Source organism: Pseudochaenichthys georgianus, chromosome 4, assembly GCF_902827115.2.
Source record: "Pseudochaenichthys georgianus chromosome 4, fPseGeo1.2, whole genome shotgun sequence".
Taxonomy (NCBI): Eukaryota; Metazoa; Chordata; class Actinopteri; order Perciformes; family Channichthyidae; genus Pseudochaenichthys; species Pseudochaenichthys georgianus.
This window is the reverse complement of record NC_047506.1, coordinates 31,537,667-31,562,085: the sequence shown is the minus strand read 5'-3', so window position 1 is coordinate 31,562,085 and position 24,419 is coordinate 31,537,667. Positions and strand designations below refer to the sequence as shown.

General features: G+C 41.6%; 1 protein-coding gene across 1 annotated transcript; it reads right to left on the bottom strand.

Moving 5' to 3' along the window:
* Positions 1-1,638: 1,638 nt before the first annotated feature.
* Positions 1,639-24,057, bottom strand: igfbp3 (insulin-like growth factor binding protein 3). The gene is made up of 4 exons (XM_034081186.2): positions 23,499-24,057; positions 20,166-20,413; positions 17,801-17,920; positions 1,639-4,572 (listed from the first exon to the last, which is right to left on the bottom strand). Exons 1-4 carry the CDS (start codon positions 23,860-23,862, stop codon positions 4,447-4,449), a joined length of 858 nt encoding a protein of 285 aa, XP_033937077.1. The 5' UTR covers positions 23,863-24,057; the 3' UTR covers positions 1,639-4,446.
* Positions 24,058-24,419: the final 362 nt, after the last annotated feature.

Below are 24,419 nucleotides of genomic sequence, written 5' to 3'. Positions count from 1 at the left end.
GTTTTCATCAAATATAACTTATTCAACAACTAAATTCAATAACGTGCTTTAACCACTAGGAGGTGCGGTTTAGACCAGTGGTCTAGTTAATAAAACATATCGTACATAATATGACTATTCACTTTATTGTGAGTTTAAAACAGAACGGTAAAGGAAAATACAGTTTCAGTCTCTCGATGTGAAGCTTATGCATTGTACCATGAACCTGTATAGACCTGTAACAGTCAACTGCATGAGGAGTTGGAAAGGTAGTTCAGAAAATCAGTAATATCTTTAAAAACTACAAAAAAGTCCCTTTCTATCAGCTGTGCACCGTTATGGTGTAAATACAGACAGATCTACTAATTGGATCAAATATAAAAGTCAGCCGAATTAGTGTTGATACTGCAAGGAGACGTATTGTGTGAAAAGAAATGGAAGATGTTGTTTAATTGTTGATATATTTATGGTCCACGTCACGTATTCAGTTTTGGCGGCATCTCTTCCAGTTTTTCAAAAGGTCTTCTGATCAGGGCTCTATAAATACATATCTAGGGCAGGTATGTAATATTTAATGCAGCCGAACCGTGTATTGCAATGCCGTTATGTGATGACTTTCAAAGAGAAAAGCAAGAACACTCGGAATAAAGTATTATTATTTTATTTTTTTATGTTTTCCGATTTCATATCACATAAACACTATATCCCGACGTGCATTGCGGCGTGATTTTAGCCTATCAAAACCTCTGAAAAAAGAAATGTGTCTCTCAGAATCGAAAGAGAAAAACCTATGGGAAAAACACAAAAGCATTGTACACAATTTAAACCAATTAATGTCGTATAATTAACTAGGATAAACTGATGTTTTTTAGTGGATGAGTAGTGCAGATATCACTGTTAAATAATTTGATCATTGGTTTTATTATGAAAACGTCGAGACCGGAAATACTGTTTTCAACCCGTAACTTTACATGGAAGCTTGCCGCATATACACGTTCTCCTGACGAAACCTCAAATCATCTTCGTAATATCTATCAAACTATAGATCCTACATATCGACTGGACGTGGATTCTAAAAGTACAATATATACTTCTCGCTAGAAATCTAATCATAAAGCGTTTTAATGGCCAAACTATCCTACAATTTAGGATTTTACAGAGAGGGTTATTTGTGAATAAACAACCCTCTGTAACGTTTGCATTGAATGGGAGCACTAGAGGCCGACAATTTTAAAACGTAATTATAGGTCGTATTATGCGCTTCAACAAACGACATATTTGGTCGTAATAAGGGCTTAAACAATCGACCCATTTGGTCGTATGAGTTGGAGGACTTGTTGTCTTATCACGGGGATCTAAAGTGGAGGTCTTTGTCTAACTTTAGGCAGTTCGCGGGAACGTGCAGTACCGTGCTGCCTTTTGACCCGCTCTCTGTTTGCCTTGGTCGGGCACAGGAATTCGTCTCAACCTCTCGTGCCCACTGCTGCATGGCACCACTAGATTTATTTAGATTTTTTTACAAATTGAACCTCTGCTTTATCCTTATTGACACATTCCATTCAAGGACTTCAACAGGAGCAAATTTGAGTTCTGATGATCGACCCTTTTAGAGATTAAACAAGTCATGCAAGGACAAAAACAAACATCTGAGACGGCATCTTAAAATGTGTTCACTTTTTATTTAAAAAAAGACATTAAATACAAATTATATCTTGAATCAAAATCATTTTCTTTCTCAGAAAACAATAGCTGTGTGATTTCTACTTTAGTATCATGAAAAGCTTGAATCAAAAAAATTCTTTGAAGGATAAACTTGAAATGAAAAACAAAAAAATTACATTTACCCGTGAACAGAGAGATTCTTAACGTGACCAGCAGGGAGAAAATAAATGATGATAAAGAAAGTGACATTACAGAAGTGTGAGCCTGGCTCTGCACTGACAGACTGAGGCGGGATGGCTGGGTGTGCATGGAGAGAAGTGACTGACGGAGAGGTGAGAGGTTCACTGGCCTAAAGAAGCCGTGAACTAAGATGACCAAAGACCTGAGTGCCTGAACAGATTCTGCCTGTGGCTGAAACTCGCCTGCTGGGCACAGAGCTTACAAATGACCCTGCAGAGCAACAGAAGGAAAAAAGGTTCATTACAAAATAAAACAGTCATTAGTGATTATATTCCCCAAAATACACTGAATCAAATAGATTTTGCTGTGCAATCGGTGAGTCACTGAATTGTTCATAAGAAAACCTAGTTTGGATCAGCTTATATTTCTTTCTTAGATAAATAATTTGTATTTTTAAGTACTGTACATGATGTCTAGTCCGACACATTAGCTGGCCAAGAAATAATAATAATAATATATAAAAAGACACACTTACAAATATTAGGGAGGGAATAGCTTAAACATATTTGTATGTATGTTCCTCCCCTACATCAAGTCTTTGAATAGGTGGGATATAGCACCAACAGTTGGTTGTTAAGTTGCTGCGCTCTATCAAAGGAGGTGTACGGCCGATGTAATGCTACCAAGCTACTGGGCGAGCATTCTTTGTCGGCATTCTCTCCACTTTTCAAGTCTTTACACAGGATGTGGGAGAGCATCATGCAGGAAGCTCCTCGGGGAGGACCTTGCCTCCTCCCTCAGACCCCCTACCACTTGTGTGAATGCATATTTGGTGCTGTGTCCACCTTGTGGAGATTTGTTGGCATACGATCATACAAGCATGTTTTTTTTTCTCCAAAGAAACAAAAACAACAACAACAACAACAACAACAAAATAATTGCATTGAATGGAAAAAACTCTGAGGGGGTGTTTGCTGTCAGAAGTCCTGGTGTAGCTTTTTTTTGTCTTATTCCCCCCCTTCCTCCCTGGGTTATTATTGTTTTCTTACAGTATCACACTGATTCATCTGACATTACCTCGAAGGAAAGGTATGCAGATGCAGATAGGTCCAATTGTCTTTAACGGCATGCATTGACGAGTAGGGGCACAGCTAAAGTGCTTTAAGTGCTTGTGCTTGAAGCATAGGGGCAGCTGGCACCTGCGGGGGGCGGACCGGTCACACCGGGCTCGCCCCGTTTAAACAAGACTATGCACCACTGACAGGAAGAGGTGGGGCAGGGGGCTGGAGTGGGGACTAACAGCTCGGGATAGTGGGGTTGGAGAAGGGATCAGGCACACAGACAAGGACAACGTTTTACATGGGGGTAAAGACATCTATGATGGGAGGAACTCATCACCGTATCTGAATGATGGACACGGGACAAGGGAGAGGAAGAACACGGGACACAAGGTTAGAGGAACAATGGGACAGGGACTGGACAGTGGGTGGTGGGAAAGAGACATGAGACTGATCCCTGCAGGGCGGCATGTGAACACTTCACCAACAATCTATCCTTTTAGTTTTAAATACTCGAGTGATCTCGTATATTTGTAGGCCACAGACCTTATTTGGGAATCTAACCAAAAGAATATCAGAGATGTCTGTAACCGGGCTTATATGTATATTTTGGCACATTTTGCATCTTAATCCACTTGTTGATGGGATCCCTCAGTATGGTCCAGATTCTTTCTACTGATTTCTTCATATAGGATCATCCATCAAGCCTGCTGTTATCCTGTGGTGAAGGAGTATTTGATACTCAAAAGGTAGATGTTCAGTGAAGTGTTCCTTTTTTGGAGGAGTACAGGGTGAAGGGGAGGGGAGGCATGGGAAGGTCAGTTTGCAAGGCACTGTAATTGCATGGTTTGCCTGTATTCTCTTCCCAATAGCAGGACAAGTCAAAGGCAACAAGAAGGGCCCTCGCTGCTAGATAAGAAGCCAAAGCCCTCCCATCCCATAATCCTTCACGTCAAAATGGACCCTGAGCCAGAGAGCGTTATTTTTCCTTCTGCAGTGTATAATGGAGCATTGGGGGCTTGGATCTCGAGACGGATCGTAGTGACATACGGTATTTACAGAAATAAAACACTTTTGGGAACGAGCATACTCACACGCCACAGACATGCAGCTGTGCACACGTATGTTATGCGGGTGCTCACACATTAAGACACACACTGACTCACGCTCACAGACACACCATTTTTTTTCGGGTCACAGTCACAAACAAGTCCTCTTTAAAGTGAGTGGAAAAGTCCCTCCTTCCTCTCTCTCTAAAAGAATAGTGCAGATGGAAGGATTCTCTCTTCCTCCCCCTACTCTCTCAGCTTTTTTGCTTTAAAGAAAACAATTAAGGTTCCTTAAAAAGCACAGGACAGATAGCTGTGAAGGACAGAAGCCTTTCCCCCTCCCCCGATCTCTCTGACAGAAATGGGACCTAAAATCAAAAAAAGGTCCAGAGCCCCCTTTCAAATGTTTACATAAAACTACATGCACGAGCAAACTAGGCTCTTTCTCCACCCCCCCCCCCCCCCCTGCTTGTTCTCTGTCCTTTCTCCCTCCGTCCACTCGTTGTCCCTCCGTCCTCTCACTTGCTCTCCAGGTTGTAGCACTGCGTCTCGCCCCGCTCCCTGCCATCGTAGCCGGGAAGAGGCTGCCCGTATTTGTCCACGCACCAGCAGTAGCCCCGCCTCCTGCCTTTGGATGGACGGCACTGCAAAATAAAGAGGAGGGAGAAGAATTAGCGCTTCTTGAACAAGAAGGTTTGCACACACAGCTGGCACCGGCATGGAAAAACATTACTTTTATCTTTAGTTTTGAGAGTGCAGGGAGAGAAAGAACTGGCAAGAAGCAGAGGACTTATCACTTTGAGACACATTGTGAAAACAGATTAGCGTTTCCAAGGTGAGGAATTACGCTGACACAGCTTTTTTCAACGCAGGCTTCAACGTGGCTACTATAATAAGACTCTATCTCTCTCTGTGTTGGCTTTTAAGGTTTTGGATGCTGGTCAAGGGGCCAAGTCGTGCCTCAGAAGAACTTTAATAAGTAGAGGTCTCATCGATCATGGTGAGGAATGCCCTGCTGTCTGGAGCTGCCTCCCAGCTTTTATGTGCAGGAACTATAAAGTCCAGGTGATGCAGCTGCTCATAATGTAGAATATGATAATACATATATCAAGATATGAAGTGATAGAGCCTCTGTTAGGCGTCCACGTGGGGCAACTTTGTCCCCTCTGTGAGTTGTTTATTTATCAGGCCCATGTGCTTCTGACCAGTGGGGGTAAACTATGAAAAAGCAGATTATTTTCGATAGAGCGGCGCGGGGCAATGAGGAACGCACTCAGTGAGTGAGAGTGAAAGAGTGTGAAGGTAAACAAGCAGTTGCTAAAATATTTGCCAAGGCCAGTCGGACGGCTGCAAGGAAACCATCGCTGCTATTCTGGGAAACTGGCAGACACTCAACATCATCTGGTGCTGATTATTGGCTGCACGTGCACGAGCGCGGGTGCATGTGCACGAATAAACACACATCAGCAAATATGTCGACGCACACAAACAACAGCTGTATCTACTGTATGTATACCCCCAGGAGCGCATACAAGTGTGCAGTAATATCACATGTCCCACAGGGGGCAGTCCAAGTGTTTATACAGTATATACTGTTTGTTTGGCTCTGTAAACAACAACACTGCATTTCAATCACAACAATGGCTATGGGGTTTAAGTGCTTACTTTGAGGTATAAAGGACCCATTCAAGCCAATGTACTAAAAACCACTTGCCCTAACAAGCAGCCATTCATTTCTGTTTGACAATCAATTAGCAGACTCTTGAAACTGGCTTGAGTTGTTCTGAATGCTCACACTACTCTGCCCTTTGTCCACGTTACATAATTGCTGTGAGGTAAAGCAGTGGAGGGATCTTAATATAATATGCATTACCATGCAATAACTTTCTAACACTGACCAGAACTTATTGACTTATTGGTCAATGCGATGGATCAGTTCAAGCTAGTTGATTGGGTGCCTTTCATTTTCATAACGTACAGAAATGAAGACAAATCAGTATCTAGACTGGTCGTCGTTACAACATGTTTTCTCAAATACCTCTTGCGGTTGTGTGAATAATGTCTGATCCTTGCGTGACATTGATTTGGAAGATGCTTTGGCTATAGTGCTTCCTTTACATTGTGTTGTTTAAATGCATTGGGAGCAATGTGGTTCAGTGTCTTGCTTAAGGAAACTTCCTGTGGGCAGAAGGATTCAGGAATCAGACCACAAACCAGCTCGGAAGTAGCACAACAATGTTTGCATAAGTACAAAACAAACGGCTGCGTTTCCTCATTTAACACTTGCTTGAACTGCACACTCAATCTATGATGAGTTGAGTTGCAAAGGTCTTAAATCAACTGCTTTTTTGTTGTTTTTACCAACGACTCGCAATTTGCCATGATGTGTCAATATGCCACTGGTGATGTGGTTTAATGTATAGGCAAGGCAAGGCAAAGTATAAAACAATTTGAGGTTCCACGTGGAGTAAATCAAATAACAGAGCGATTAACCTGTTAACCCCCAAGCCTGTTTTTCAGGTCTCAGGCTAGATAATGACATTCCCAGAACAAATTACTATAACTTCACTTCTAAAAGGGGAACATTAATAATCTTTTTTCTCAAAGCAATGATAAACCTGTGAGTTGGATGTAGAAAAGTCAGAATCAATATAGATGGTTTTTTTTTAAAGAAAATTCAGATTGAACATTTTAGTGTCCGTCCAAAAATTATTTTTTACTTATAGTGAAAACCACCCTTGAATGATGGGATGGTAGAATAAAAGCTTTAGGAATCCAAAGTACAACATATAATAAGTACCCTGTATCAAGATTGATGCAAAACAAGTGACATTTGACCTTTTTAGAGAGGTTTAGCAAACCTCTCTTAAAAAATATTATTAACCGTTAGAGCCAATAGAATCGAAGGGGCATTTTCACATACACACCAACGTTAACAAAAAAAAGTGGGGGCTTCGCGCATGCAGTTTTGGCCAGAGCGAACCTCTCTCACGCTCAGACATCTGAAAAAGGGGAAAGTCGGTTTATTGCTTATGGATTATCAGAAATCATTTCAAAGGGACACAGACACATTGGATTAACCTATGGATTAACCTTCAGCAGCGTTTTTATCGTTGTAATGCCATTGAAGACCACTTTTGACCAGACAACGACCAAGGTAATACATTTTGCCGTTTTAGCTACCTAGCGCCACATGTTTTGATGTCTGTTTTTGTTTATGAAGTCGCAAGTTCTTATCATGGAGTGATAATGTAGGTACCAATCGATTCTGTGTCATCTCACGATGCTAATCGATGGGTTGGACGTGCAGCTACGATAAGTAATACAGGTGTTATGAGTGAGTTTCTGTGCAGTAATGCGTTAGCATTTTTTCGCTCGTGGCTAATTTAGAGGCTCAGCGCTAGCTTTGTGGTTTTAAAAAAAAGTTAGCTGAGTTTCTTGGGGTGGGGTTCGACAGGTTAACAACTCACATACCGACTGCACAGAAGTGGGACTGATGCATCTAGGGCAGGGGTCACCAACCTCTTTTAGGATGAGAGCTACTTTAAAAAATGAAAACAAGTCGTGACATTATTATATACCTTTAACCTTTGTGTGCTGTTTGGGTCTGTGGGATCCATTTTCAGTGTTTACTAAAAGATGTATGCAATTTAATTATTTTAACCTGCTTTATTTGGGGATGGACCTCACATCCTCTAGGGCAGTGGTTCTCAAACTTTTTTCAATAATAAGTACCCCCTGATCAGCGCAAAAACTATTTGTTAGGGAAAAAATGCCTTTATAAAGAGGTACAGTACAGCGCTGCACCATCAGTGTCTGATTTATTAAAACAACAACATTGTAACTGAGAAACACTTAAATGCTACCTTTCAAATGTTTACAATCCATCACTAAATTCATGGCAAACCAATTTTAATATCATGCAATAACACTAAGACAACATTAGTTGCATTGAACTGATCTTTTTAATAAGTTGTACTTACAATGTAGTGAGAAATATGGGCTTGTACTTCACTGAGGACCTTTGTCATTCTGCAGTTATTACACTTCGCGTTTTGAAATATGTGTAACTCTGTTAATATAAAACCCACACTGCTCAAACTTCCTTACTTTTCCCAAAAATTGATATATTTATTTATTTTGGGACGTGGGGAATGAAGAGAACAAAAAATATGAGCATTTTATGAGCATGGGATTTTGACCCCTCATATAAACATATGCTATACTTTGCAGCCACAAGCCGTTGCCAAGCAACGCTTATTGTTTAGGTCCTTTGATAAGCAGGCAGTCATATAATTAACTAGAAAGCTAGATCTGATAGATTTGGACATAAACGCGAGTGAAGTATAACCGGACGCGAGACAGAGATCAGAGATCAGCTGTTGCTGACGGAGAACACGCAGCTCTGCATGATCACAGCTCCGTCGCTGTGACGGACCGTTGAGTGGAGCAAAAATACAGTTAGACCTAACACACTTAGCTAGTTTATCTACTCTGGAACAAGCTAAACTAGTTATAAATATATGTATTCTTTACTGTCGGGTCACTTATTACAGGTTCAGCGAGCTGCACGAGACTGACAGGCTGTCAGGAGAGGGAGAGGAAAAGAGAGCACCCCGTTTATTTTTCCCTTTTTATTATCCAGAATTACTGTAAACCTTTGAATAAAGTAGTTAATCTACTATTAGTAGTTTGTTTAAATGCATTACTTTTTCATTAACATAAAATAAATCTCACGTACCCCCTGCAGTACTCCAATGTACCCCTAGGGGTCCGCGTACCCCCATTTGAGAACCACTGCTCTAGGGGGTCCGGGGGCATGCACCCCCGGAAAGATATTTTTTAAAATGTTATAGTTAAATGCATCAATCTGGTGCACTTGAATTTATGGATACAGCTCTCAACACTCATATGAAAGGGAGATGTATACTTTTCAATGATCCAAACATCTTTAGAATATGATCACAACCAATAACAAATCATTTAAACTTGTTTATTCTTATCCTAGTTAACATTCTTTTTTTTCATTTATGCATATTTTACTAATCACTCCCCTTTTAATTTTTTTTTTACTGTCCTATAGTACACATTGGAATGATTTCTTACTTTATTTTTTACAAATAGGTAAAGGTGCTCTCTCTCTCTCTCTCTCTCTCTCTCTCTCTCTCTCTCTCTCGCTCACAGAGGCTGTGTACTCCTCCGTGACGATGACGGCTAGCGTTAAAAAATAATAATAAACAGATTTGTAAAGTGGGGGGACACGAACAGGATTTCGAAAAGTGGCGGGGAAAATGTCCCCCCTATCCCCAGTGGAAATGACGCCATGCATGAAGTGGTGAGGTGCTGCTCCACATTGCTTTTCTAAATGTCTTCCCGACTGCAACGCTGGTCCTGCAAATCAAGCAAGAACGTGATTGGTCGATATTCATTGTGGGGGTGGGGGGAGGAGGGGTGTTCGATAGATATAGAGTTGTAGTAAGTATAGAGTTCGCTATGATTGAGGTTTCGTTTCTGCATAGAGTAGATTATTTTAATTACATTTACTTTTTTGTTTGGTGTATTTTTTACATTTTGGATTTGCTTGGCGAGCTATTTTTAGAACATGCCCCGCGGGCGACTCACGTTGCCCCTGCGGGCGACTAAGTGCCCGCGGGCACCGTGTTGGCTACCCCTGATCTAGGGTATCCAGCGGTATAATTTGTAGCATTTTTTACGTGCAGTAGGTTGTATAAAGCTCCTTACACACCAAACTGACACCAAAGAACACGTCCCGACGGAACGTCGCCTCACGTCACCTCATGTCTCCTGCGTCTTGGCCATGTTTTGCACTGGAACACACCGCAAAGACTTCAGCCAACGGCCAAGTTGCACGTACGAACTGCGCATGCGTGAGTGGCAATAACTCTCCTTACCAGCAGGCGTCGGTAGTGTGTATTCGTCATTCAAAAGAGGCAACAACCAGAAGACAGACTGCGTGATACACCGAGAGAAGAAGAACAGACTGCGTGATATAAACAAACAACAAATAGCGTGTGCGTTCCATTTTCACTCTACAGCGAGATGCTCATGGGGCTTTCCCGAACCTGTGTCGAGAGTTGGAGTTAAATTAAATCTCAGATTTCTTAATAGTTTGTTTGGGTCCCTCACTTCCGTTTCGCTTCTCATGCACTGATTCGCTAAGCTGAACAGCCAATCAGAGTGTCGAATCGGCAGCGGAAGGTGTCGGCACGGCCGAAAAGAGGTGCAGTACACACCAATCTGAGTAGGGCGACACAACGCTCATCGATAATCGGCTCGGTGTGTAAAGACCTGAAAAAAGGACTATAATGTCTACACAGCTTATCAAATGCGGAAGTTAACAACCTCAAAATAAGTCAACTTTCAGAGTCATTCTTGATATTGGAATTCAAAGAGCCAAGACCAAACCCCTCGGACAGCATTGTAATGACACAGAGGCAGACAGACAGGCTTTAGAGTGTGACCAGGTGTCTGTTTCCGGCACAGTCTACATCCATGTGCAGCTTGAGTGCATGATCAAAGGCAGCTTTATAGAAACAGAGGCCTATTAAAATACCTCGGCAACAACTACTGCAGCAGTCTGGGGGCAAGTACGCAGCCCGACACGCCCCATTCTCACACACCAACATCAATCGAGAGATTCTTTCAGTTTTTCCTACCTCTCTTCCTCTTCCTCCTCCTCTTCTGTCTTACTTGGTTTTTCTTTCTCTTTCCTCTCCTCCCTCCATTCCCCCGCACGGTGCCATCGTCTGAGTCTGCGGCCAGCTTCTATTTTAGCCCTGACCCAGTGGACGCGACCGCAGAGAGGAGCTTAACATTGTGTTCCTTTGGCTCTGGTTAATGATGAAGGAGTCCTGCCTGGTGTATGTGTGTGTGTGTGTGTGTGTGTGTGTGTGTGTGTGTGTGTGTGTGTGTGTGTGTGTGTGTGTGTGTGTGTGTGTGTGTGTGTGTGTGTGTGTGTGTGTGTGTGTGTGTGTGTGTGTGTGTGTGTGTGTGTGTGTGTGTGTGTGTGTGTGTGTGTGTGTGGGAGTGTTGAAAAGCCAAAAGGAGAGGCGGAAGGGAGAGGAAGAGCAAAGTGTTCGCATTCCCTTGTTGCTTGGCTACCTTTGAATTTCCGATCTAACTCTCTTTCATCTGTGAACTATTAGCAGTCATCACAAGCAATCCTTTCTTTACTGCCATTATCTACAATCCACACACACACACACACACACACACACACACACACACACACACACACACACACACACACACACACACACACACACACACACACACACACACACACACACACACACACACACACACACACACACACACACACACACACACACACACACACACACACACACACACACACACACACACACACACACACACACACACTGAAGAAGAATGACAAAGACAGCCCGCTTGAGGACTATATGTCACTTTACATCTACTTAAGACTGACATTTTTGTTGTAACCATTATTTATGCACTGGTATCCTTTTAAAGGGGCCCTATTAAGAGAGAAACGTTGAGATTTTAGCCTTTGCAGACCATTTACATGCACCAAAACCTATATAACCCAGTACAGGAAATGGAAAACCCTTGGCTTCACGGACATTAAAAAGAGCCTCGGCTGACCACAGGATCACACAAGCTCATAAAATGCAGCGTGTGTGTGTGTGTGTGTAGGGGTGCATATATATATGCATGTGTGTAAAATAGGGCGCATCTGTGTGCATGTGTGTATGTAAGTGCATTGGGAGTCGCTGCAGGATATTGCTTTTTCTAAAAAAGAAGATTGTTTATTGAGAGTCCTAGTGAATTAAGCTCCAGAATAATTTGTTTATTTTTGAAGAATGGAGCTATACAAACTTTCAAATGGGAGCCAAAAGAATCAATATAAACCAGACTTGCAAAAACAGATGGTACAATATGAATGGAAGAAGAGGAGACTTGATGAGAGTTAAATAATTCAATGGCAAATCTGATTAACATCAAAGTCATTAATCAACTACCAATTTTTATAATTAGCATGTTAAAGTTTCTCTAATGTTAGCTAATGTGCACAATCTCGTATTATTTTGTATTGAATACTTTTACCAACTGAGGAAAAAAACACAAAATGAATATTATTTAATTAGATGTAGGTTCCCTTAAAGCAGACTGAACAGTTACAAACACTCATTCCTGCCAATGTCCATTAAGCTTCTCAACAGACAAATGTAATATATAGATTAAATGTTTGCCATGTCAGTAGGTTTGTCTGTGTGGTGTATGTGAAAACTGATTATATGTAGGTTTCTATCTGTACTATGTATACATTTTTTTGTTGATATTTTGTGGAACTGTAGACCAAGTCCAGAACAAATCTCCTTACATAGACAATAAAGTCAATCGTATTGTACTGTATAAGGAATCTCCCAACTTTTGAAAGGCATCGCTTTGACAATTTATAAACTTTAGGGCCTAAAATACGGTCATATATCCCTAAATAGTTTTTACATTGTCAGATACAGACATTTTGTTACAATAACCCTTGTTTCTGGAAAATATAATCTTCGATTGATTCTAAGACTAATGATCGTAAGAAAATAATGATAAACTGGCAATAATAAAAGTGATGATTGGCTGAAGCAACATTTCAGGATGGAGTATCAAAACTCAACTCATACACTGACATACAGTATGTCTGTGAAATCATTGTGACGATGCAACATACTACTCTCAATGTTATGTTACAACCAAAGAACAAAAAAAAGCGTCTCCACATCCCCAAGTGAGAAGGAAGCCAATGTGGATTAGAAATCCGGGGAGGGAACAGAGCGAGCGAGAGAGACAGAGTGAAAATAGCTGTCTGGGTCCCCAAAGGTTGGCCAGTTATTATATAGCCATTGTGGTCGGTGTGTACGTTTCCACAGATCCTTCTGAGTCACGCTCAATAAGTTACTCCTTATGGGCCTGCCACTGTCAGCAGGAAGGAGGCATAGGGTATGCAGGCACCTGGCTAGCATCCTTAACCCACTGCCAATTCCTCTTCCTACTCTTCCTCCCAAAACACAGACACTGGCGTTCCATTCACAAACCTCTGCAGGGTAATTCCTGGCCAAACAAGGAAGGGGAAAGCCAGGTGGGCAGAAGGCAGGATGGGCAGAATGAGGGAGAAGGGAAGCAGAAGAAAAGACGGGTGAATGACTGTAGGCGAGGCACAATGGGGGGCAATGATGGGTGGGTGAAATTATGAATAAGAGCCTGAGAGTGACAGTGCGTGAGAGGGAGGAGAAGTGAGAGTGAGTGTGAGACTTTGAGAGGTGTAATGAGTGGGTCAGTGTTGGGCATGCATGGCCGGAACTTGGATACTGGGCCAATTCATATAACTGTTGCTAAAAATACTTTCCCTGCTCAGCCAACCTTCTCCTACAGCACTCATATTACCAGCAACGTACACACTGGAAAGCACACATGTAAATACTTGTCATGATAGTTGACCTCTTAAAATAATATTCTGCCACTAATCCATCTTTATAGTATGTACATATCCTCAAGTCTTAAAAAAGTGTCTCTTTAAGGTTGATACATCTGTCCGTCATCAAGGTTCTTTATTTAGTCATACGAACATAGCTACAGTGTAGTTATGCCGATGAAAATCTTGTGTCACAGGCTTCTCCAACAGTGCAACACAAAACACAGATAAACAGAAAAATATAGTGCAAGTAAAAAGTAATACAAGGGGTGAGGGGGGCTGCAGCACCCCCATCTGTGAGGCTCCACTAGCAGTTTAGGCAGATAATTGCTTTAAAATTAAATATTGCCATCAACAGGCCAATAAGACACATATTATTATTTCATAACATACTATTAATTCTATAATAATAATCTATTGCTTTTTAATTTATTTTTATATATTTCTTATATTGTGTTATTGTTGCAGTATGCTCTAGATGCCTTTTCAAATTGACCCTTTGGGACCAAAATAAATATAATTTAATTGAATGTCACGTGTACCGTTGATGAAGCAGGCGTGAAAAACAAATATGTCTGCTGCGTTGAGATTTTCTTAAGTGTCTGGAACAGCAATCCAAAGACTGAGGGCTTTCAGAGGACGTTGGGCTTATATCAATGATGTGGGGGTTTCTGGGGCATTTCCAGAACAAAAGTGCTTGCCATTCATTGACTGAAAATGCGATTCCTAAAGGAATCTCCAAATGTCAAAAATGTTTGATACCAAATCATGAGTTTTTTCTATGGTGGACCAAAGCTCTTGGTTTCCTAGGGAAAACCTTAACATTTTTGGAAGAGAATGTGAGAAAGATGGTCAAAAGTTCTAAGATTTTGAGTGTGGTAAATGGCATCAACGCAAAGGTTGGCAAGTTTTCTTATTCAACCCAGGTAATGTGCAGGTAATGCGCACATAGTCACAACAATTGACAGACACTTTTATCCAAAACGACTTACATTCACTTCAATATTGTATGAAGTGCATATGGGCAGACGATAGAACCTCTGACCCCCTGATTGGTAGACAGCTATTTCCACACTGAGCGACGGCTACCAAATAATGCTGCAGATGTGGTTTCTATGATCAATTTCTTCCTTTTCTTTTACTGGTCAAATATATCACAACTTGAATCCATGATGCATCGAATATGACCATAGGGCCTTTTCTTTTCCAGGAAGCCTAAAACCTTCTACGAACTCTGGGCGGTTTTCTGGATTTCGACCAGATGAACCTGTTTCTAGTTTATTATTTTATAAAAGTACTGTAGTGGAAGTTAGTGCTTTCTGGTGGACCAGCAACCAATGTTTCAAAGTCGGCTGTACTTAATATCACATACTGGTCTCCCTGTATGATCATCAAGGTAAAAGCAATACAAGGCTGATGCTAATTTTACCATGTGGAGTAAGTTTTGCAAAAGTAATAGAAATGTATCCAAATTCCTGACTGTAGGAAACGAGCAACAGCTTTCCAACTTATGAATCTATGTTTCATCTTCTTTGTCTGTGAAATATGTAATATATCATATGTAATATGATAAATACCATTATCTAATTTGTTATCAGGAAAGCACAAAGGGACTTATGTATAGTTCACATTTGAATTCCTGTTGATCCTTCCTTCCTGGAACCACTTGGTAAGTTCCCAATTTATTTCCTGGTACTATTTGGGTAAAAAGGTCCCCATGAAAGATGAAACTACCATCTCCTACCAGCCACCTTTCAACAGTGCCTGAGTATTAAAAGATTTCGGGTGTGGTATCAATTTAATATACTGAGGCATCCTGTGTATCATGTGTATGCTCATGCCCCTTTTTTCCTCTGCAAAGTCCGTCACCCACCATCCACCCGCTCATCCCTCGCTCTGACCTCCCCTCACCCTTCCCCCCCTTGCTCCCTTCTTTTCACAGTATTGTCACCCTAAACGGTTCACACGGTCTCCTCTTCGCTGTGTTTCCGGTCATAAATCTCCGCAGCACACCATGAAGGCACATCCCCTCGGATGGATTTAACACAACACCCCTAACCCACCGAGCCCTCTGAGAAAAGGGCGACAAGGGCTGGCACACTGCTGCACACACACATACACATTAACACACACACATTAGGGCTGTGGCGATACACTAATCTCACGATACGATACGATACACGATATTCAGCCAACGATACGATATATATCACGATATTCAGCCAACGATACGATTCGATACGATTCGATATAATTCGATACACTTATATCATTTTCTGAAAGATTTTAAAGGGACAGTGGGATTTTGGTGACATCTTGTGAGTGTTCCATTGACTTGGATTGAATTAATTCAACTGAAAACTGAAAGCATCAATTATACAATATATGGCTCTGACAGAGAGTCTCCAGCTTGCAAATGCTGGACAAAATGAATCAGAAGATGTGGTGAGAAAATTAGTTTCATTTATTGAAACAGTGCAAACTGTAGCTGTAAAGTGCAGTATCACAATGGACAATGGAGAATGAAAAGGTGCAGCAGGTGGCGGAACACGGGGGATTTGAATGGGACTTGTTAGAAATTAAAATCAATGTTTTGATGGCATAAAGTACCATAAACATACCGTCAGTTTAAATGCTGTTTTATACTGAAAAACCAGAAGTTGTTGTGCACAACCAGTTGTTGAGCTTTTATTCTGAAAATCCTTCATCTCCGGTTAGCATTTAGCATGTGGCTAATATACAATTTCCTATAGAGGTGAATTTAGTAGCGATATGACACGGAGTGTTGCGCACCGAAACCTACTGATTTCAACACCACAACTATAGACGTCGAGATATTATTATTGCTGAATATTAAATGAAGGTACAGTTTATTTGAATACGTTTGTTTACAGACGTGGGTAGCATGAGACAACATTCGGAACTACCGGAAATGATACCAGCCGTGAGGTATTTTTGGAGTATTGATTACAGCGTTTAAAATGTATTAAATGAAAAGTCATGAAAGAGATAAGGACGAGAAAAGGCGTGTTTAGTTATATATTTAATGTGCAATGTCTGAATCCTCTGTAATGCGTAACAACGAACATTGGAGACGTGGAGGGCCGATCCCCAGCAGCGCCAACCGGCCCCCAGGGAGGATTCAGCAGAGGATATTTAACAGCTGGAGAGGTGGAGCTCGCTCTCTTCCCTTCGCTCATCTTCTGCTTGTAACATTACCGCGCTTTTTATTAATTAAAGTATACATTTGAACATTCTCAGAGACTCAATTAGTCTCCTTTTTAAAGCTTCTCTCCTGGATAACTGTGTTCGTATAACGAACACAGTTATCAGACTTAATGTATCGATACCCGCGGCTGAAATATCGATACTTTCTCGGAAAACTAAATATCGATATATATCGCAAGATCGATTAAATTGCACAGCCCTAACACACATGCTTAGAAGAACAGAACTGACACTTTCCTTGTAGGTATTTGTTGATGTAATCCAGGAAAAGAACAAGAAAAAGACTCTCATTTTAATAAAAGTAACAATGAAGCCTAACTTTTTAGACTGGAAAAGAATAATGATTTGTGTGTGTGTCTTTGTGTGTGTTATGGCTCGAGTTGGTCTCGAAGTCATGGTGCTTGTGGGTTTATTTTATTTGATGACTCTAGCGTTTCTCAGAATGGGCTCTATCTCAGCGGAAGCCCTCCGATAAGGCTCCCAATCTCAGGAAATGGGACAGTGGTATCAATTTGACATGCCTTAAGTCTAAGTACTCCGCTACAACACCTCCCATCTACTCTACACCTTCCCAACGATCCCCTCCTCCCGTTTTCTTTTTCCTCCAGTCTTACAAATGAGCAGGCCATGGGTGGCCTGAATCTGCTGTACAACGGACAAGAAAAACTAAACCAGTGACAGCCTGTTTGTTTTTTTTACCTCACCAACAGCACCCCACACCTACACACCCTCACCAAAACTACCGCCATCAAACAAGCGCCATACATACACTCCCCTGCCGCCACATCTACCGTGCCACACACACTCCCAGACCGCATTCTTACATCCCTACCCCCCACACTCTCCCACACCACACACCCACAAACACACCTGACCGACTTCATTTCCTGTGAGGCATGAGTCAGACGGCTGCAGTGCATTTACCGGAGAGTAATACATGGTTATTAGCCATTCTGATAATATAGTGTTGATGTGGCTGTCAAGGCAACCTGAGCTGCAAAAAAAAGAAAAGAAAGGGGGATTGTGCATGTGTGAGTGGGTGGGATGAGTCGCTTAGGATTCTTTGGAAGTGTTCAGGCATGCGGTGGGTCTACTTCCATGTCAGCAGTCGTGTGTGTCCTTGTTGAAGTGTGTGAGTGAAAAGGGGAGATAAAACAGCAGAGAGAGCCACTCACCTGTTTTTTCTTGTAGAAGCCCTTTCTGTCACAGTTGGGTATGCGGAAACCTTTCGGGTTGAGCACGTTGCTGATTTTGAGACCGCTCAGGATGCTCTCCATCTCCCGCCGACACGGCCCCTAGCAACAAGGCAAACACACGCCGGGGATGCCACTGTTACACACTCATCCTTACACCATCACAATGCAATTATAGCTAGTTCATGGTTAACATCAGAATGTCCAATTAACTCTCCCTTTAAGTTGATTTTAAGTAAAACAAAAAGATAATTTTTACACAGTATATGATGAACAGAATGTCGGTGTCTGCTTTTTCAAACAAACATTTGAGAAATATAAGACTTTGGGTTGCAGTGATTATCCTATTGTTTTGTCCAGGCTTACCATTTCTAGAAAATATTGTTTAAAAATGATAGTTAATAACTTATAAAGGTACTCTGTGGAGTATTTAAAAACAAATCGGTCTGCAGAGCAAGGTCTTGTTGAGATTCCCCTAACTGTTAGTATATTTTTCAAGGGTGCACGCAAATCATCTACCACAGGATGACAGCTGTATGCATTCTTGCCAAATGCATCCATATGCTATGAAGAGCCAGCAGTAATTCCAATAAATTCCTTCAGCAGGTAATTTTGAGTTCTCCCTCTTTACCAGGTCTGCTAATCAACAGGTGGAGTCCAAGGCATGCAATGAAAATGTTGCAGACTGCTGTCCCAAAATAGCATATGGTTTAATGCCTATTGACAGAGGTTAGTCCTAAAAAGGGGAACTGTGACTCTCAAGAAGATCTTCCATATATCAACTTTAAAACACCATTTATTTGGAATCTGGTGAGTTTCTGATGCAGAGAAGATTTTTCTTTAACTGGAACTAGTTATTGTTATTTTAAGTCACCAGTGATTTAGAAATACTATTTATTTAGGTGTTTATTTGTGGAAGTTGAGCATGATTAAATTATTGTCCTTGGATTGCATTTGTGTGTTTACATTATTGCAATCAGTTCATACAACTTTATCAAATATTTAAAAAAGCAGTCCTATAACATTTTTACTCTGCTTTCATTCCACACAGCCTTCATTAGTACATCCTACAGTAAATTAAGCACCCTGCTGTATTGAATTGAGTATCGATTTTGGATGAGGAATAGTTTTAAGTCAAGAAACCTTTTTGAAAATAAATTGTGACCCAATAACCTAAGTAAAATGCAATGTCCAAAGATGAATAGGTGTAAATAATCTAATCAATAATTGATAGTTTTTATTAACTACTGATTTCAGGTTCCTGGTATCATGCACCCTTGATCGTTAGTGTAATTTGTTGCACCTGTGGTTTTTCTACTACAGTAATACAAGTTAAACATGTCTTATATATGTATTAAATATGTTTGAGACAATGTTTATAGGACCCTGATAAATGTTTAAAGACAGCCTTGTACAATTGTGAATATAGGTTTATGGACAATTTAAGTGCTACTCTGGTTACTTTATAGAAAGACTAGGTGCATGAAATATAATAGCACTGACCACATTTCACATCAAAAGCAGTTTCTTATTATGATTGTATCTGGTTTATCTTAATAATGTCACATAGTGCAGTGCATGGGTTATCGTGGTGGCGTCTCTCTATCCTGAACGCCCACTAGGCTGTAGTGCCAAGTGGTAAAAGCGGCTGGCAAAACTTCAGGTAACAAACTAAAACTTGTCAAATATAAAAGAAAATCGATAAAAGTCGGCCACAAGTTAGACAACATGCTATCTACCTAACAACTGAACAAGCAATATCGCTAGTTAGCTGGCTTGCATTGGCCGAATTTGCGAATTACGGCAAGCTAACGTCAGTGAGCTTACTAACTAGCAAACAAGAAAGTAACGACCGACTTTATTAATTATAAATGTGTGAAAAGATAAATATTGCTAAATAGTAGCTCGAGAGCTAACGCTAACTAGCTAGCAAAACACCGGGCTGCTGTCAGCCTCTGCGATTATCTGCCCCGGGGTAACGTTATGTTGTTTTTATTATTTCAGTTATCATATTGCCACCTACACTTAAATGTATATAACTTTGTTCAAAGTAAATGCATGCTACACAAAGCATTGTTTTGTAACGTAAGAATGAGAGCTAACTAGTTTGCTAGCAAAAAACATTGCAAGATAACGCTAATGATTTTTTAAGGACGCTTTTATTTGGACCTTTTTGCGTAATGTTCCTGATTTCTGTTTTCAAAAGGCAAACACTATCATGTTGAAATTTGAATGTGTGCTTTTTAAATGTTGTAGCAGGTCTCTAAGAACCTCTACTGTTTATCATACAAGTATAGCAACACTATAACACTTTACAGACATCTCATTGCCTCTTAGTGTGACTTACATACTCGGTCTCCCTCTTGTTCTCCAGGGAGAAGTTGTGCATGTCCATGTTGGCTCCCCCTGAAACCGATTCCAATTTGAAGCTTTGAGTCTTCTTGTTCTGATCTTTCTGGATCAGCTTGTTGTGCATCGGAAGCCTGCTGTCAATCGACCCCCGACTGTGCCCACCCTTCACGGTCACCACGCCAGGCACCATCGTCATCGTTGTGGTCTTGTTGGAAGAGCCTACTACCTGATTTCCAGCGTTATCTGAAGGGGTAAAGGCAAGTCATCAGTTTTAAAATGTTTGTAACTGAACAATGCTCAAGAAAGCATCAGATCCTATGACATTTAGCTACATATCCGACCTGTCGTTGAGGCAGTTTTACTACATAACCTCAGAGCGACCAATATACTTAAATTCTTCAAAGTAGGCTACATTGGACTCCACAGACAAATACTCGTATCAAATACTCGTATCTTTCCTATTACAATACAAGTTTTACAAATCTGAATTGTAAGGTTTCAGAAAAACTTGAATTCTTACAATAAATATCTATTTTGTGCAAAAACAGTGACTTAATATCATCAAATCAGCTATGATTTTACTTTACTATTCCAATAAAACATTGTTCTACAGGATGTTAAAAGGCTGTGTCTCTTAATCCAAAAGAGAGAAAAAAAGTTAGCTTATTGCTTTGTGGGTTGGAGAAAAGCAACAGAAACATGATGATTTCATATGCACACATTTCCACAACATGCAGACCAAAAGATAGTTGCAGAGGCTCAATGAGTGTAAACAAGACTTTTTAAGGTCACTTGGGAGAAGAACATGTTATGTATGCGTTTATATGTGTAGGATGGTGAAATAGGGGATTGTGGCTAAAAGAGGAGGAGGTTAGCGTAGCAAGAGATAAAGTGGGAGATGAGGGAGCAGATATATTATTAGCCTTTGGCAAAGATTACTGTCAAACCGTTAAAGACAGAGGGGGGACCATCTGACCAATTGGGAAGAGAGGAGGGGGCTCTTTACACTCCTACCTAATATAGGAATTGACCAAACTACACGCAATGTGCCGCCTGCCGGGTAACTTCACCACAAGGCCAAAGTCGGAGGAGCTAACTGAGCTTGGAGACGTCCTGAAGAGGCAGAGGGACGATGGGAACACACATGCAGTGGCTCACACACACCCAAACACAGTTTTAAACCGTTAACTCAAAGCAGATTTTGTGTTTGAGAGCTGCGGTGAGGGCGGCGGACGGACATTTAGGGGTGTAGCTCGTGTGGGCAGGCAGGCTGGCTGCCCACCCTTTCTCTGTGACCACCTGATCAATTAGTGAGGTGGTGGGGCTCCATAGTCTCCCAGGCTCTTCGGGATTTGGAATAACAACATGAATGTCAACAACAGCATCAACTAATAAGACGACGTCAGAAACCAACTGCTCTTTTAACCTAAAACAACCTTCACATGGGTTTTCTGAACCCTTCAAAAAATGTCCATAAACTTCCATAAACAAGGACAACAATATTGGGCCCTTTTTAAGATTCCTGCAAGCATTAATTTGTATTGTCAATATAAACTTTTATATAACATTTCTAGGAAGTCTGGGGCGTTTTAGATAAACACATTACGCAATTTGTTTGTATAATGGCATAGGGGTAAACACCACAAACTGCGGTGAGGAGAGCTTGTTAATGTCTGGGAGGAGAGGCTGCACTGGAGCTGGGGACTGATGGTGGTGGAAACCACTGGGCCGCATTTACACACTCTCACCATCAGGGGCGCTTGGGATCATTTCCTACATTTCTTCAATAGGGGAGATACTAGAAATAAGCATGCATTGAGACCATAGACTGTATTGAAACCTGTCTCACAGCTGATATGTATTGTCTTCTTATTGACAAGCCATAACAGTGCTATAAGATGCATCTCTTTGCTCTTAAATTGGAAATAATTGTATTTGTGTGTTTAATCAAAGACTCAAAAGGCATAATAACTGACAGTAGAGGAGGAGAGAGGAGGAGAAATATGCAGGCTACATGTCAGGAAGTGAAAAAGTAGGACTGCAGTAACTGTGTGTGTGTATGCTGGTGGATGCAAGCATGTGTGTGTGTGTATATGACAATGTGTGCTTGCACACTGCACGCTACTATGGCCAAAACAAATAACCAGGAAGAAGAAAACACACAGAGGCTCCTGGAGGTCTGACGTCAGCAGTGCCTATACACACAACAGTGTGTATTCACATGTAAGTGGCATGTGTGCCGTTTCACCAGTGCGAGCAGCATGTATCCATTCACACAAAACACCATGCAGATATAAAATATCTCTTAATATTAGAGAAACAACCATGCATTGACCAGGTGCACATTTTGAGTTCAATGATTAAGTCATGAGTGAGTGAATTGGTTGCTTATAGAGAATTCAGGGACATTGCTGCCCCCCCTCCCCTTTCTCTTTTGCCACACAGTCGAGATGTTTTGGCAAACATCCTGGACAAGGAAAGAGGCAGCACATATTTTCATGCCGTGTACAAAAATCCATGAGCATTCCTTGAAGGAAAATAAGGACAGTACAGAAGACAAGGTCATGGTCTGGGCTCAGCCTCAGCTAAATTCGCTATACTTACTGAATGTATGTGACATTAACTAGTGGTTTGAGGGAGCCAGGCTGTGTGTGTGTGTGTGTGTGTGTGTGTGTGTGTGTGTGTGTGTGTGTGTGTGTGTGTGTGTGTGTGTGTGTGTGTGTGTGTGTGTGTGTGTGTGTGTGTGTGTGTGTGTGTGTGTGTGTGTGTGTGTGTGTGTGTGTGTGTGTGTGTGTGTGTGTGTGTGTTAGAGAGCAGTGTTATCCTTACCGTTAAACAAACATTCTCCACGACAATCTTTTAATACCTTACATTTCATTTGACATATAACGCATCATTGTCAAAATCAGCAACGATAAATTGCTGCGTAAACGTCCAACCCAGCTGGTGTTATCCATTAAAACTTTCAGGAGCCTATGGGATTTGTTAAACCCAGGCGAACACATCACTGTGCAATGTCAAGCCTCCCCTCTAAAACCCCACGACTAAAATGGTGATTTACGTTGTGGCAGGCTGCAAAACAGCCCACAGAATGCATTTTGCCCATATTTATTTGTGCTTTGCATCTTCAGAAGGCCAGTCTTTATCACATCCACTATCAATACTACGCACTTTCTTTTTGTACATGCACATGGAACTCCGCACAGAGAACCCCTCATGGAGAGAGCGGCTGTCAACGACACCCAATAATTACGCACGCACAAAAAAACAACAATATAATTCCCAAACTATTAAAAATGTAATGAAAACACCTATAGGCCTAGCCTACCTTGTTTTTGCGCCGTTATAAGAATGTTGTTGAGTTTTTTGGACGCGGCGCTGGAGCACACTCCCCGTCCCTGCAGCAGAGTCTGCAGGGGTCGGCTCTCCCCCGGCTGGGGTTGGCAGGTCAAGCCGGAGCCACAGCGCGCTGTGTACACTCCACACGCCTGTCCTTCACCGAGAGCGCACGTCATGCAGCAGCCGCAGCCGGGCTCCCTCAGCCGCTCCGTGCAGTCCTTGGGCAGCGGCGTGCACTGCAGGAGCGCCCTGGCTTCGCACGGCTCACAGCGGACTACCGGTCCCACCGTTCCGGCCAGCCGGGTGAACGCAGCCAGAGCGGCGGCCAGACAAAGCACGCAGATACCGGGCATTCTGCCTATGAAGCTGGTCACAAAGGGACAGTATGTGAGTTGTCACGTTGGCTTAAGGGCACTCTCTGTGACACAGCGAGCCGGCTAGCCTTCTCCATCTGTATTTTCTTTTACGCAAACTTCTCGTTTTATACAGGCGGAAAAAAGGGCCAACAAGTCACACCCTCCTCCGTATGAATAATGTAAACGGAGAGCCCCGATGTGAGGGACATCCAGTCTGAAAGGAGAGAGAGAGAGAGAGAGAGAGAGAGAGAGAGAGAGAGAGAGAGAGAGAGAGAGAGAGAGAGAGAGAGAGAGGAGAGAGAGAGAGAGAGAGAGAGAGAGAGAGAGAGAGAGAGCTGCGCACACGTTCAACACTTTTAATCCCTTTTCTCTCTCATGCTCACTCTGTTCTGATAAGAAAAAGCAAAGGGATTCATTTCAATCTGGAAAATCCTTGTCTAAAGTGAGCTGCAGATGACATGCAGGAAAGCAGTTATATTTCTTTCTTATTTTACATGTTACAGATTAAATGCACAGATGCAGATTTCTAAGAGAAGAAAAAAATGCTGCACCAG

What these genes read in the sequence shown, in the direction of transcription:
- igfbp3 (XM_034081186.2), bottom strand. Translation starts at nt 23,862, where the DNA reads ATGCCCGGTATCTGCGTGCTTTGTCTGGCCGCCGCTCTGGCTGCGTTC. An exon ending in TATAACGGCGCAAAAACAAG is followed by an intron (nt 20,414 to 23,498) that starts GTAGGCTAGGCC and finishes TTACCCCTTCAG; the next exon opens with ATAACGCTGGAAATCAGGTA. An exon ending in ACAAGAGGGAGACCGAGTAT is followed by an intron (nt 17,921 to 20,165) that starts GTAAGTCACACT and finishes CCTTGTTGCTAG; the next exon opens with GGGCCGTGTCGGCGGGAGAT.